This window comes from Thamnophis elegans, chromosome 3 (assembly GCF_009769535.1).
Source record: "Thamnophis elegans isolate rThaEle1 chromosome 3, rThaEle1.pri, whole genome shotgun sequence".
Taxonomy (NCBI): Eukaryota; Metazoa; Chordata; class Lepidosauria; order Squamata; family Colubridae; genus Thamnophis; species Thamnophis elegans.
Genome location: NC_045543.1, coordinates 24,885,976 through 24,899,656, shown reverse-complemented (window position 1 = coordinate 24,899,656; position 13,681 = coordinate 24,885,976). Strand labels below are relative to the sequence as shown.

The 13,681-nt window shown below is 38.0% G+C and overlaps 1 protein-coding gene across 1 annotated transcript; it reads right to left on the bottom strand.

Annotated features, from left to right (window-relative positions):
• Positions 1 to 8,226: 8,226 nt before the first annotated feature.
• Positions 8,227 to 13,371, bottom strand: PROKR1 (prokineticin receptor 1). Its single transcript, XM_032212740.1, has 2 exons — positions 12,837 to 13,371; positions 8,227 to 8,923 (listed from the first exon to the last, which is right to left on the bottom strand). Exons 1-2 carry the CDS (start codon positions 13,331 to 13,333, stop codon positions 8,227 to 8,229), a joined length of 1,194 nt encoding a protein of 397 aa, XP_032068631.1. The 5' UTR covers positions 13,334 to 13,371.
• Positions 13,372 to 13,681: the final 310 nt, after the last annotated feature.

Sequence of the window (13,681 nt, the reverse complement as noted above, 5' to 3'; positions counted from 1 at the left end):
CACACTCTTAAGTTTCTAGCCTAGTACCTCAATCAATACACCAGGCTGGCTATCGTACTCTTTTATCCCTGACCAAATATGTTTTGCCATTTCTGCTAATTCTGTCATCTCCACGATCCATTCCTCCATTCTGGATATTTCACTATTTTTCCATCTTTGTGCATGTAATAATCTTGCTGCAATAAAAGTGTCATTTATGAGCATTCAAGTGATGTAGTGATAGGGCAAAATGACAAAGTGCCGGCAAGAGGCTGAAAATAAAATTAATATAAATATATAAGCTATATTTAATATATAAAGTCTAGAAAACAATATTCTTTCCTTATTGTGCGATAAAACTCTTTAATGGAAGGAAAGAAAAGCTGAGGTGTTTCCAGAATTTTGTAGATGCATCTTGCCCAGTGGATTTGCACTGAGCAGATAATCTGTTTGACAATTTTCAATTTTTTTTCCAGCTCTGTGATTTAACTTCCAAACCAGGAGAACTTTAAAAAAAAATATATGCTGGCTTAAAATTATATTCATACACCGTAACATTTCTTTACACATCCCTGTATAATCAAATAGTATATAACACTGTTTTTGTTCTGAAGACCTGACATTGTCAATATACAAAAATGTTAACCAATTGGTATCTTGCCCAGCCAGGTCCTGTGAAAACGAATAGATGAGCTGGGGAATAGGATTTAACAATGGACTGCATGTGGAAGCTTAGCTGTGGTGCCAAGTTTTTAATATCTATGATTTGAATAGATATATGCATTGTTTTGTTTTATATTAATATTGTTTTCATTATGGATTGGCAGACAACCAGAGTTCATTTAAAAATGGAGGGCTATTTAAAATATTTTAAATAAAATATATAAATAAAGAATGGTAGATATAATAAACATCACCCTGGCACAAAAGATGATCAAGTTTACCAAATGATATATACCACCATAATTTATGATAATCTGCAGCAATATATTTCAGAATGACATGTCTTTTTCTTGACACCATTAATAAATGATCATGAGCCTAAACCACTGGAGCCCATGCCCACAGGGGGGCAATTGAATTATATGTCACAGGGGGGAGGCATCAGGATTTTAGAGATTCTTAGGTGGTGCATAGTCAAAAAAAGGTTGGGAACCACTGGCCTAAACATAATGATTTTGCTGTCATGTTTATTTTGGCCATATTATTATTTTACACCATAATTGCATTATTTATCTCCAGCAGGTATATGATATTCCCTCTTGGTTTTTGCCACTATGGCAAAAATCCTAAATATATTTTAATTTCTTAGGGCACAGCTTTAAAAATATTAGAAGCTTATTTTGGGAGCAGTGTATATTGCATCAGTGAGTATATTTAACTCAAATACATTGTAAATGGAAAGCAGTGTATCCTTTTAAATACTAAAGGCGGGAAGTTGTGCCTAAATATACAATATGCTCCTTTAGAATGTGTCTCATTGTTGTATGACTGAAAGGGAGATTGCTGAGAAATCATGGAAAGCAACGATTATTTAGATTGGGGGGGGGGGGGAGAAACAAATGTCTTGACTTTCTTTTTGTCCTTCAAACTACAATAAATTTAAATTTGATTACTATTTCTTTGTGATGTTAGCTGCAAGCAAAAAAATCACCACCCTGCCCTTTATAGATTCTCCTTTCAACAAAATGGGAATCAAAAGAGTTGATTTGACAAACAACCTTTTATATTCAGGAAACAGCAGCATCTAGTTGACCTTGGCTGATCTTGAAAAACTAAGCAGGATCAGAAATGATATTACTCAGATGGGAGGCCACCTAAAGGTCCCAGGTAGGCTGGGACGTTGAAAAATGACCCTGGAAAAAGCAATAAAAACATTTTGATGCAGCTGGGGTGGCATGGGGTGGGGAGAAAAAAAAACACATGGGTATGTCTATGAGGTCACCAGGAATTGAGGATAATATGAAAGTAACTTTAAAAAATAATAACCAATAGGCAAAGGGAAAGATAATTAAAAACATGTTTTTGTACCCTTTCCTAGAATTTGCTCTTGTTTCTGCATTTCTTGCAAAACAAAAAGAAAACAAAAACCTACCAAAACCAGCCTGGGTGATCAGGTACACAATGCAATAATGTCAACATGCCCAGTGTTGAGTTCTGAATTTCTGCAGTGAAAATAATCAAGAAAAATGGCAACCTGTCTTTCTTTTGGAGGATTTATTGCCATTTTTCAGGAAAAAACATTTCTAAAGCATCTTATATCAAAACAGTTTCTCTATATCTTTATACGCGTTGGAGTGCATATTCTTACATCTGATGATAAGTCTGGTAATGTCTAGAAGGAGTGCTTTGAATGTCAAAATATTGACGTGTTCAAGTATTTTGCTCTTGCAATCAAATGTTTTTCAAGGCCGCTTACAAGCAACTGGTGGCAATTATGCAACACAAACCCAAATGAATATTCATGTTCTCGCTCTTTTTCTCGTACATATTCATTCAGCAATCTTTTATTAATAAGCACTACTTCCTAGTAAAAGCTACTAAATGCTCCTTTGGGCTGATGTTGGAGTATAGTGCTATAACAGCAGTCAACATTTCTGCTTACGGTGAATAACCTGCTGGGGATAGGTTGGTTAATTATGAGGAAATGAATATTGTCTTTGAAGAGTTTTTTTTTTTTAATGAATCATCCCAGATGGTGTTTGTCAAGGAAACTGGAAGATGGTGCAGGTCTAATATTCAAAGGGAATACATTTCTTTTTTTTTAAAGATCTGGTCAATGCACAATGGTATTTGTATGTTGTCCTTTTAAGGTATCAGTGGCAACATGTCTTTGTAGTAATACTATTTGTCTTTCTGTCCTGGCTTTGGTGATTAGGAAGCACAATGCTCTGGAGGTTGGGGCTGATTGCAGCTGATGTTAGCATGGCTGATTTCTGTGGGTTCCTCCCTCAATTCCTATTTAACTTCTATGGGAAACCTCCATCATTCTCTCTAACGTTTAATGTTTGTTTTTTATAAAGATTTAATGGAGTTTTTTAAACCTGTATGCCCGCTATCATGTAGAGGTGAGATAAGTGGTTTATAAATATGATTAATAAATAAATAAACCACTAGTATGATTAGTATGAAATCAGACATCATCAATTTATGAATGATTTGCTTTTATACTCCCTTCCCCCCCCCCCCCCCACGGTGAGCCAATTGATGCCATCAAAATACTTTCCCTGTGTATGGAGGCTGAGAAGGTTAGGATGGGAAAGAAATTCTGCTCTCATTGCACCAGTTCAAAATCAGGAGGTCTTGCCTATGGTTACTCATGCTTGGTAACCTCCTGTTTTGAGTACTGTAATACTACATGGGACTGCCCTTGGACCATCCAGATGCTTCAATTAATCCAGAATGCAGTGGTATAGGTAGCTATGGATATAACATGCTATGCTATCTGTGTTTGCTATGCATGACTGAAGAGAGAAGGCTGCATTTCAGAGATCTCTGTTGGGAGATGGATTTTGGGTGAAGTATTAATAGAACTCCAGGGTGTATCACTCTGGTCTAAGGATGTGACTGGGGAAAAAAAACATTTCAATACATACATACGTACGTACGTACGTACATTTGTTTCTGACAAGAAACTATCATCATGCATGAAGCATAAGACCTTGGCTTAAGCATAGGTTTTATTATATTGTTTATCAGTACAGTATAGTTTTCATAATTTGTATTGCTTAGCTGTGTTTGTGTATGTTAGGTTTGATATATCAAAATTCCAAATACACATACAGCGTTCACAGTTAATTCCTAAGTTGGGGATTTGGGGCAAGACTACAGATGGGTAATAAGGAAGAATAAGTGTTTAAATTAGCCCCTACACCATGATGGATGCTATGCAGTTTCTACTTGAACACATCTAAACTCCCGTTTCTCTGTGTAATTAGTTCCATGGTTGAACCATTAATTAAACAGATTTTAATTGAACCATTGTTCCTATGATCTCTCCCACTGCTAAATGAATCCAGTAAAGCTAGAAAGTTAGTGTTACCGTTAGCTTAAGTATTTTTAAGGATAGCCACTGCTATATGCCTTTGTCCTGATGATAGAAAAAGGATGACATGTATCTTCTCCTTGAATCCTGATGTCTAATGTAAATATATAAACTATAGTATTTGTGTTATGATGCTGTGGTGCAAGTTTTGTGGTGTCTCTTGTAGACCTCTATAATTATTGTGTTTTTACTTCCATATATTTATTGTCATAGAATGTTTACCTATATTATTTTTGAATCTTATTTCTTTCTTTACACACACAAACACACACAAACACACACACACACACTTGAGGCAAGTACTTTGTGCCTTGAATAATTCTCATAATAAAGCTGCAATAAATTTGAAACCTAGCACAAAACTCCTTTCCTTTCTTGTGCCTTGTGCCTTTTCTATTGACAAATAGCGTAGCTACCCTTCTTCAAATTAGGACTGCAGTGAGATTTGAAGAAGAAAACTGAAATAGAACCGATAAGATAATTTTTTCTGATATTGTCCAGGGTGGGGTTGAGGGAGAGATCAGAAAGATATTCAATTATTCCTTTTGCAGCATGGGTGAGATGATCAGCTGTTTGCATATTACTAGATGAAGAGAATATAGCATGAAGATGAGTTGTACATATCTGTTGGTGTATTCATAGAGTCAAATAGAGGTGACTTGTTCCACTTTCCCTATGTAAGATAAAATTAGATTTGAGGGGAGACCAATTTCATCCAGAAATTGCTATTACCACTAGCTCAGGGTGCAAGAATGAAGAAAATGTAGAAAATGCATGTATTTGAGATAAATCCCTTTCAAATGAGCCCTTAAAATCTATTGATAAATCTCTTGCAGGTTGTCAGATCTTAAACATTTTATTGTGAACCTCCTTTCCCACATTGATTCATAAATACACAAGACCAAGGTACAAAAGCTCCACTTGACATCAAAACTAGTTTTACAAAATGACCAATGTTTGTACCATTACAATATGAAATTATCAAATCCTAACAAATGAAACCAATTGCATTCAGGCCTCATTGATTGCTATTGTCTGTTTCCAAAATGTGGATTCCTCACAAAGGAGTATGATGAACCTAATGACACTGGTTTTGTGGACATTTATGCAGAGTTTGTCAGTGTGGGTTGCACAACAGTGTGGTCAAAGCATTTAATAATTAGAGTCAATTGAGCCTATAATTAGCTCCTAGTAGTTTACTCCAACTTAATTTTGGAGCAAGTTCCAGTACGTTTTATGAAATAATTTTGAGTAAACCTCCATATATTTGGCTATATGGAAAGAGAGTATCACACTAACAAAGATCATACTCTAGAACTGACCATCTCTTCTTACACTCCAAGTATTAGCATGGGATGATGTTATTTGGAGGGAAGAGTAGGAATGTTACAATAATTAGAGCTTCCCAACTATTCAATTACAAACCTGTTTCTTTTCAGGGCATCCAAAATTACTGTCTCTTTCAAGTAAACTTCTAAGCTGAAGATGATGTTAATGCCTTATAAATTGTCCTGAAGAAATCTCAGAGTAGATAGTCTGTGAGGATTTCTCTTACTAAGTGGTAATCCTGCAGATAATGGGGAGGAAGCCAGAGGTGGGCTGCACTTACATTCACAAGTGGTTCGCCTGTTGTGAGCACAAACGTGCCCCTTTGGGAATGAAATGGAACTTCCAAGAAACAGGTAATCAGCTCAGGCAGCTCCAGTGAGTAAAGCAGAGGCAGCGCGAAACTCAGCTGGGCAGCGAGGGAGGAGAGAACGAGCCAGAGTTAGTTAATTATAAATGGATAGCTTAGCACAAGGGTGCGTGGGTGGGCGGGGCCAGCCAGGGATCAAAGCTAAGGGTTCATCCGAATCTTTGCGGCCATGCAGCAACCCCCACTGCATGAAGCACAAACTCTTTTGCTCAATCTGGGGCTCCCTCCAAATGGGTGAGATTTCAGCTCCCCAATTGCTTAGCCATGGCTATGCTAAAGGCATAAGTATCACTTCAAGCATTGTGAAATTATGATACAAGCAGTGCCTCATCATACATGCATTATAACATCATGCTTAGTGGGCAGGATGTATTTGCCACTTGTTACCTTGTCATCGATACAGGCTAGCTAAGGAATTCTGGGAATTGAAGTCTACTCATCAGGAGGCTGGTCATATTCAGCAAGGCCGGTTCACAATAGTCTGTAAGTTTCCTGATTTTCTTCACTTCATTATTTTGGGAGATGGGAAGGGCATTTTGGTTTCAGGAGAATAGTAGGGGTCAGACAACATTTGTTCTGTGTTTCAGATTTGCAATGTGTACTCTGCATTTTTCAAGTCGTAAATATTTGTAAGAAAGACCAGACGAGTACTGTATCTGCACCTTACATAAAATCAGGTTTTAGAAAGCTCTGGAAAAAGATACGGCATCTCAAAAAAACTATGGTTCACAAGACAATATGAAGTTCATTATATTCTAAAGTACTTTAAGAACAAAGGGATTCTTATATAGTTATGTAGCTGCTTGTTAGATCACTTTAAATCAGGGGTCACCAACCTTTTGGACCTCAGGGACCATTAAATTCATAATTTTAAATTCTGCCAACCACTGATATGATCTGACTAATGACCAGCTGGGTGGGCGTGGCTAGGTGGTCATGTGACTGGGTGGGTGTGAGCAACTCATCACTCACATCAAGAGAGGCCTCGCCAGCCTCTACTCACCTCTCCCTTCCCAGCCATTCCTCACCACCCCACCCAGGCTTCTTAGGGGCCCAACAGGAAGCAGTTGTTGGAACTAAGCAGCCACCACAAGAAAGAGTTGGTAAAACAGCTAAGTTCAAATTGGATCTGACCAAGAAGGAGGCTCAGCAGAAGCACCTCACAGGATTACGAGCATAGGTTTTCCAAGCAGAGGGAAGACCTGTGGGAGTGCAAGGCCAGGTACTAGCATCTGGAGGCTCAGAGGGCTGAGATGGGTCTGCCAGTTCCAGGCCATGATGAACTCCCACTGGAGTAAGGCTCTCTGGCTCTTCACCACCAGCAGCACTTCCCTCCAGCCTTCACCCAAAGCCCTGCACCAGGAGGCCGAAGCAGACCCTAAATCAGAATTTCTGCCCTTCTCTGACCCATACAAAAAGTCCCCAAAGGGGGAGACTCTCTGCAGCAACACAAGTGTTCATTGCACGTATCCATCCCAGGGGGCTTAGTTGGAGGACCCCTGATTTAGTGCAATATAAAAATGCAAATACTTTTTCTGTGGACCACCAAAATTTTCACGCAGACCACCAAAGTGGTCCAAGGATCACCAGTTGGTGACCACTGCTTTAAGCAACAATCACATCAAAGTTATGGTAGAACAGTGTTAGGCAGACTATACATTTAAATAAATAAATAAATAGATATATAAAAATAAAAAAGATGACCATAATAATGATAAAAACCCTGTGTTTTCCAAATATAGGAGTTCTGCTTTCTTTTTCCCTAACGTAAATACAAGTTAAATGGATTTGAGAAACAGGAAGAAGCTGACCGAGAGAAAGCATAGCAACTCTGTCAAGCCTGCAGTAGGAATAAAAACATCTCATTCATACATCTATAAACATCAAAGGCTACAAGATTTCCGCAAGAAAGAGATCATACTGATACTATAAAAGGATACTATTACAAAGAAAAGAGCAGACGTTTTACAGAAAATTCAACTAATTTCAGCCATTCCAGTGTCTATTTTAAAGGAACTTATCACAGTATCGGAATTGCTTGGGCAGGTTCTGATAATATAAGGAACATTTTGAAGCCCATTGATCCATAACAATGGGCTGATAATAAAAGGTTTCTTTGTCTTACACATGGAGTGAACAAGCATGTTGTTTCCTCGGTCCTGATACAAACTAATGGGGATTTTGATGAGAGTCAAGGAAAAAAACTTAGATTTTGGAATAATCCCATTTTTTCCAAATCATTTTCTGATTTCTAGCCTAGATATACAGTCGATATAATTTTGAAGCAGAGAAACTGAGTCACAACAAAGTGGAATAACAGTGATAAAGCTGGTTATGCCCCAGTGTTCTGCTTTCTGGAGCATTTCAGGATCTTGTTCAGTCTGTGCTCTGCTGGACAGCAACTTCCCTGGTAAATGTTGACACATTAAAACAGAAGAAAAGAAAGCAAAGCAGGGAGTGAATGAGGCTATGGAACCTTGGCTGTGAGACAATATGTGTCAATATTTCATTTTAGTCTAATGCAGTCCACCTCCTCAGTGATGGGCATTGCGCTGGTTCTGATGTCCATATCTACGCTAGCTTTGGATCCATAGTAGGTGGACCTCCACCTAAGCAGCATAATCTTCTTGAAGTATTTCATGGTGGTGTTCTTGACTGTCACAAAGCACATGGTGTTTATCATGCTATTGCTCATGGCAATGCATTCCACAATGTAGAAGGCTGTCAAGTAATGCTTTTCCTTCACAAAGATAGTGGGGAAGAAGTCACGGACAATTGTGAAGCCATAGAAGGGTGCCCAGCAGAGAACATAGGCAGTTAGGATGCACATGAGCACCAATACAGTTTTCCTTCTGCAACGAAGCCTTTTTCTGATCTGATCTGTCTGGAAGCCTGGCACAGTTTTAAACCAAAGCTCCTGTGAAATCCTGGCATAGCAGAGGGTCATGGTGAAGACTGGTCCAACAAATTCAACACCAAAGATGAAAAGAAAATAGGATTTGTAATACATCTGCTGATCGACTGGCCAAATCTGTCCACAGAAAAACTTCTTTTGATTTTGTATCATAAATACTTCAGTCTCGGTTGCAAAATAGGCTGATGGTATTGCAATGATCAGGGAGACGATCCACACCAAAGCAATTAGACAGGTTGCTGTTTGGTAATTCATCCGAGGTTTCAATGGGTGAACAATGGCAAGGTACCTGCAAAATACAGAAGTTTCCAAATTTGTATTAGAAAAGATCCACTTGTTTTTATTGCTTCAAAGTAGCTTAAGGTAATTAACAGAAATGGCAATTTGTTTTATTGAGCACCAAGCTGCTCTTATTCCAATATTTAAGAAATGCAATTGTAGACACTGTATCATTGATACAATGCTACGAATTCTAATGGAGAAATTAGGAAAACAGCATTATTCTGTATTTCAAGCGCTAGTATATATTTTTAAAAACTGGGGAATACAACTCCCATCATCATTGCTCTGTAGACTCCAAATATAGCTTTCCTTACTTCGCATACCCCAGTCTGTTCAGCTACTACACCCACCATTCCTTGACAAAATAGTATGTGGTTAACTACAGTTTATCCACATCTGCAGGCTACCAAGGAAGGAGACATTGTTCTAATATTTTATCAAAAGACCTCTTCCACTAATATTGAAATATAGCATCCAATAATAAAGCACTCCTAGAAATTCATAGGAAGTGACATGATAACTCCAGAAAAAACAGCAAGATACCACTTGTTCAAAGGAATCTGGGACCATTCTTCTATAATTTCTTAAGATTTCAGATAAACCTGCAGACACTGGTCACAATCATACTCATTGCCTGCTCTCCCCTGCCTTTAATTTCAGAGAATTAGGGAGGGTTAATTCTGAGATGCTTTCTCTACCCCATTTGTCCTTTGGATTATAGGCTGTGGACTTTCTCCTGACTCCTAAGATTATTCCTACAACTCTTTACACTTTACAGTTGTGGACAACATAAAAATCCATATGTTGATTTTGTAGTACATGATTTACCATTTTATGTATGTGTGGATTAAGCCACTATGGGTTATTTATAGTGCCATAGCTTAGTGTGATGTGCAAACCCTGAATCTGTACACTTAGGGTAATTGACAGAGTGGGAATTATGGCCCTGTCTGAAGAGGTCTGGATTTGCATTGGGGAGACTATACAATTTGCTTCATCGAGTTTCAGAGGCAATGTGGTTTCCCTCCATGAGCCACTTTGTGTCATCTTGAAGACTTGGACAGCAGTTCTGATAGCACCAATAAAGGAGAATATTTGTAGCTCAGAGTTGACATGAGGGGCATTGGCCCGCTCTGAACTAGATTGACGATATTACCTAATTTGGGTAATAAAACGTCTGAAAGAAAACAACCAAGTTCAGAGAGTACCAAGGACCTCTCAGTTCTAATAGTATGAAGAGGCTTCTGAGCCTGAGCAGGAAGACTCTTCCAACAATGGAAAACTTCTGCTACCATTTGGAATAGTTAGAGAAGGCATCAGAAATAATGCAATTGCTTCACTTGTAATATGTGGGATTTGTACATGTAGGAGGATGGTGGAAGTTGTCATAGCTTTTCTTCAGTTAGGTGATTGGACTGAAGCTTTGCCTAGCCCTAGGAAATTACAGGTTAATGTTTACAACACCATACTATTAGCTCTTCAAGAAATATCAGAATGTACTAACCTCTTTTTTAAAAACTCATTTTGTACACTGAGATGAGTTTCTATTCACAGAAGTTTAAAAGAGAATGATCAAAAGTAAGTTTATATCCTTTCTTTTCTCTCTACATTACAGTGACATTCTCCAAAGTCAGGCTGTATGTGAAAAAAAAATAATCAAATCTTGTCTTTCCTTTGTCACCAAATCTTTTCTGCTGTAGTGTAATATTTTCCATTTCACTGCTCTCTAATACTTTCTATTTGACCTTTGCTGAGCAAGTGGTTCCCATTATTTATACATCCGATCCAACATCTCAAATGGTGATACAGGTAGTATCAAATAACTGTGTATATTTGGTTTTCCTACACGTTGCTATTAATCTGGCACATTTAAAAATGTAAATATTTAGAGAATCCCATGATGCATCATATAATTCCAAATATAAGATTGATATCTCTAGGGCGGATCCATATTTTAAAAAGGAATGACAAATTCCAATTCTTCCACATTTTTAGCCTATTCTGCAAAGATATTACATCACTATGTCTATAAAAACAGATATGCTGATGAATGTATCAATGTATATTCCAAATATGCCAACTGATGTTGAATATGTCAAAGGCCACTAAAAATTGATATCATAAACATCCTTGGCTCATTCCAAGATTAAGCTGCTATACAAAATAGAAATAATGCTTCAACAGAAAGGATTGCTGTCTTTATAAGATATCCTCTGGGTAAGCCTTCCACAATTTGGCATTCTCTCCAAATGAGTTGGATTATAACCCCATTATCCCCAGCTACAGATTGCATGTCAGAAAGCAGTACAGGTAGTCCTTGACTTACAACAGTTCGTTTAGTGACCAGATTTTAATCAGTGCTGAAAAAAATGACTTATGACCATTTTTCACATTTATGACTGTTGCAGCATCCCAATGATCATGTGAATTTACATTTGGATGCTTGACAACTGGTTCATATTTATGACCATTGCTGTGTCCCAAGGTCACATGATCCCTTTTCTGACAAGCAAAGTCAGTGAGGAAGCCAGATTCACTTAACAACCGTGTTATTAACTTAACAGTGATTCACTTAACAAATGCGCAAGAAAAGTCATAAAATAGGAGGAAAACTCATTTATAAAATTTCTCACTTAACAACGTACGTTTTGGGCTCAGTTGTGATCGGACGTTGAGGACTACCTGTCCTGGTTAAGGAGATGAGAATTGTAGTTTTGCAATCTGAAGGGAAGCTGATACCAAGAACATTTTTCATAAAGTATCTAACTGACACTAAGAGTTGCTGCTAATAGAGCATGTATACCTATTTTATCCAAACTTTGTCATTTTCAAACGCAAAAAAATCCCAATAATTACTTTGGGGTTCTTTTAAAATCTTTTTTAAAAGCCTGCAGATTTACATAATTGCTTTAATGTAAGATTGTTACCTGAAACAATAGATTCTCTTGTGGAGGGGAAATTGGGCAATCTTTGTTCATGATTAATGTTTCATTGCAGCCTCCTTAATAATTACACTTGAAAGATATTCCTTTCAGCCTTGCCTGTGTTCCATACCTGAACACTGTTCAAATTCTTCGAGATATTTCAAAACCTGATGTTTGAAATGCAATGAATGGTTTGGGGATCAAATCCCATAGGACAAACAAAGCAACAGCATTTTGATTTATATCTGAGATGTGTACAACATGCTGCTTCAGTCTAAGCATTCTAAAACTGCAAAATCAGATGTGATTTCTACTGGTTAGTGGTCAATTGGGAAAACCCAATTATCAAAAATGTTTTTCTCTAATTCTGCAGATTGCCGCCTTCTGCAAATGACAATAATTATCAGCATGTGAAATAAGCAAAGAGCTGGGGTTTTGAAAATAAAATGCTGATTACTTTGGAACCATTTCCAGCAACCACAGTATTCCTCCCTTCTTCATAACCATTTCTAAAAGAGCAGAAATATATCACCTATCATTAATGTAGTAATGCAGGATCACTGGAATTCCAGAGACAAGTAACCTTAGAAAAGCCATCAATGTCACTGTCAGAAATCCAGAAGACACTATCCCAGGCAGAGGTATAACAAAAGATTTCTGCCCAAACCTGGGGTGGTAATGGCAGTTGGTAGTTAAATTGCAGGTCTATGGCCCCACTTTCAATCTTCACACAGCTCTGCCAAGACTTAGCAACCTTTGTCAGATGTTCCCCCTAGCAGCCTTTTATTATGACTCTCTGTTTTTGACGTCAAATGATAACTGTGATTTATCTTTGAGTGCAGTGATGGTGAAGGGCTCTGAAATGGAAGAAGGCTTCCAATAAATCATATGCTTTTTTTAAAAAAAGAAAAGAGAAATAGGAAAATTAATTGCAAAAACAATAGATACAGCAATTCCTGGCTCCAGTCAACCCTAGTTTCCCACCAGTCCCCTTACCTGTCTATAGCAATGGCCAAGAGGGCATTAGTTGAAACATAGAGGGAAACGGTGCGCAAATAATTGATAGATGCACAGAGGATGTGGCCATGTTCCCAGGATAGCTGGCGTACCACATAATAGTCCATCTCAAATGGACAGCAAACAATGGCCACAATGAAGTCCGAGATAGCCAGATTGGCAATGAGAAGATTGGTGAGGTTCCGCAGCTTCTTATAACGGATGAGAGCAGCAATGAAAATGAAGTTGCCAATACCGCAGACCAACATGATGCCAGCCAGTGCCACACCAATGACAATTTTGGCAGCAAAGAAAGTGCGAGTCTTGGTCACATCATCATCATCATCATCCAAGAGCTGATCATAGTCACTGTAGCTGAAGTTGAAAGGGAAGGTGAAGTTTTGATAAGCAGGGAAGTCTCCAATATGGTTGCCATAGATAGCAGCAAAGCTGGTATGTGGGTATGTGTTATTGGGATGATGTGCTTCCTGCTTCATGGTGGCGTTCTTGTCTCTTTTCCTTAGTGATGCTTTATTGAACTTTATCTATTCATCACCATCCATGGGAGAAATCTCACTGTTCTGTAAGTCATGTTCTCAACATCTTCAATGGCAGCAGAATCATTTCTTACCTTTCAAGACAGGAAAAGTAAACCCACTTAGAGAAAGGATAACATACAATTCTCTCCCCCCAAAGCTTATCTTGAGTCATGCCAAAGATTGGGAAGGACAAATCTTTTTCTAAGATCCTTTCCCACTTCTTTATGCTTGGACAAAACAAGGACAAATTTTGTCAAATCCACCATGAGGGGCTTTTTCAGGTAGTTGCAATTCGTCACAATATTT

Bases quoted from the DNA above. Each gene is read 5' to 3' on its own strand.
- PROKR1 (XM_032212740.1), bottom strand. From the start codon at position 13,333: ATGAAGCAGGAAGCACATCATCCCAATAACACATACCCACATACCAGC. The intron at 8,924-12,836 runs GTAAGGGGACTG...TGTATTTTGCAG, and splicing joins TTGGCCATTGCTATAGACAG to GTACCTTGCCATTGTTCACC.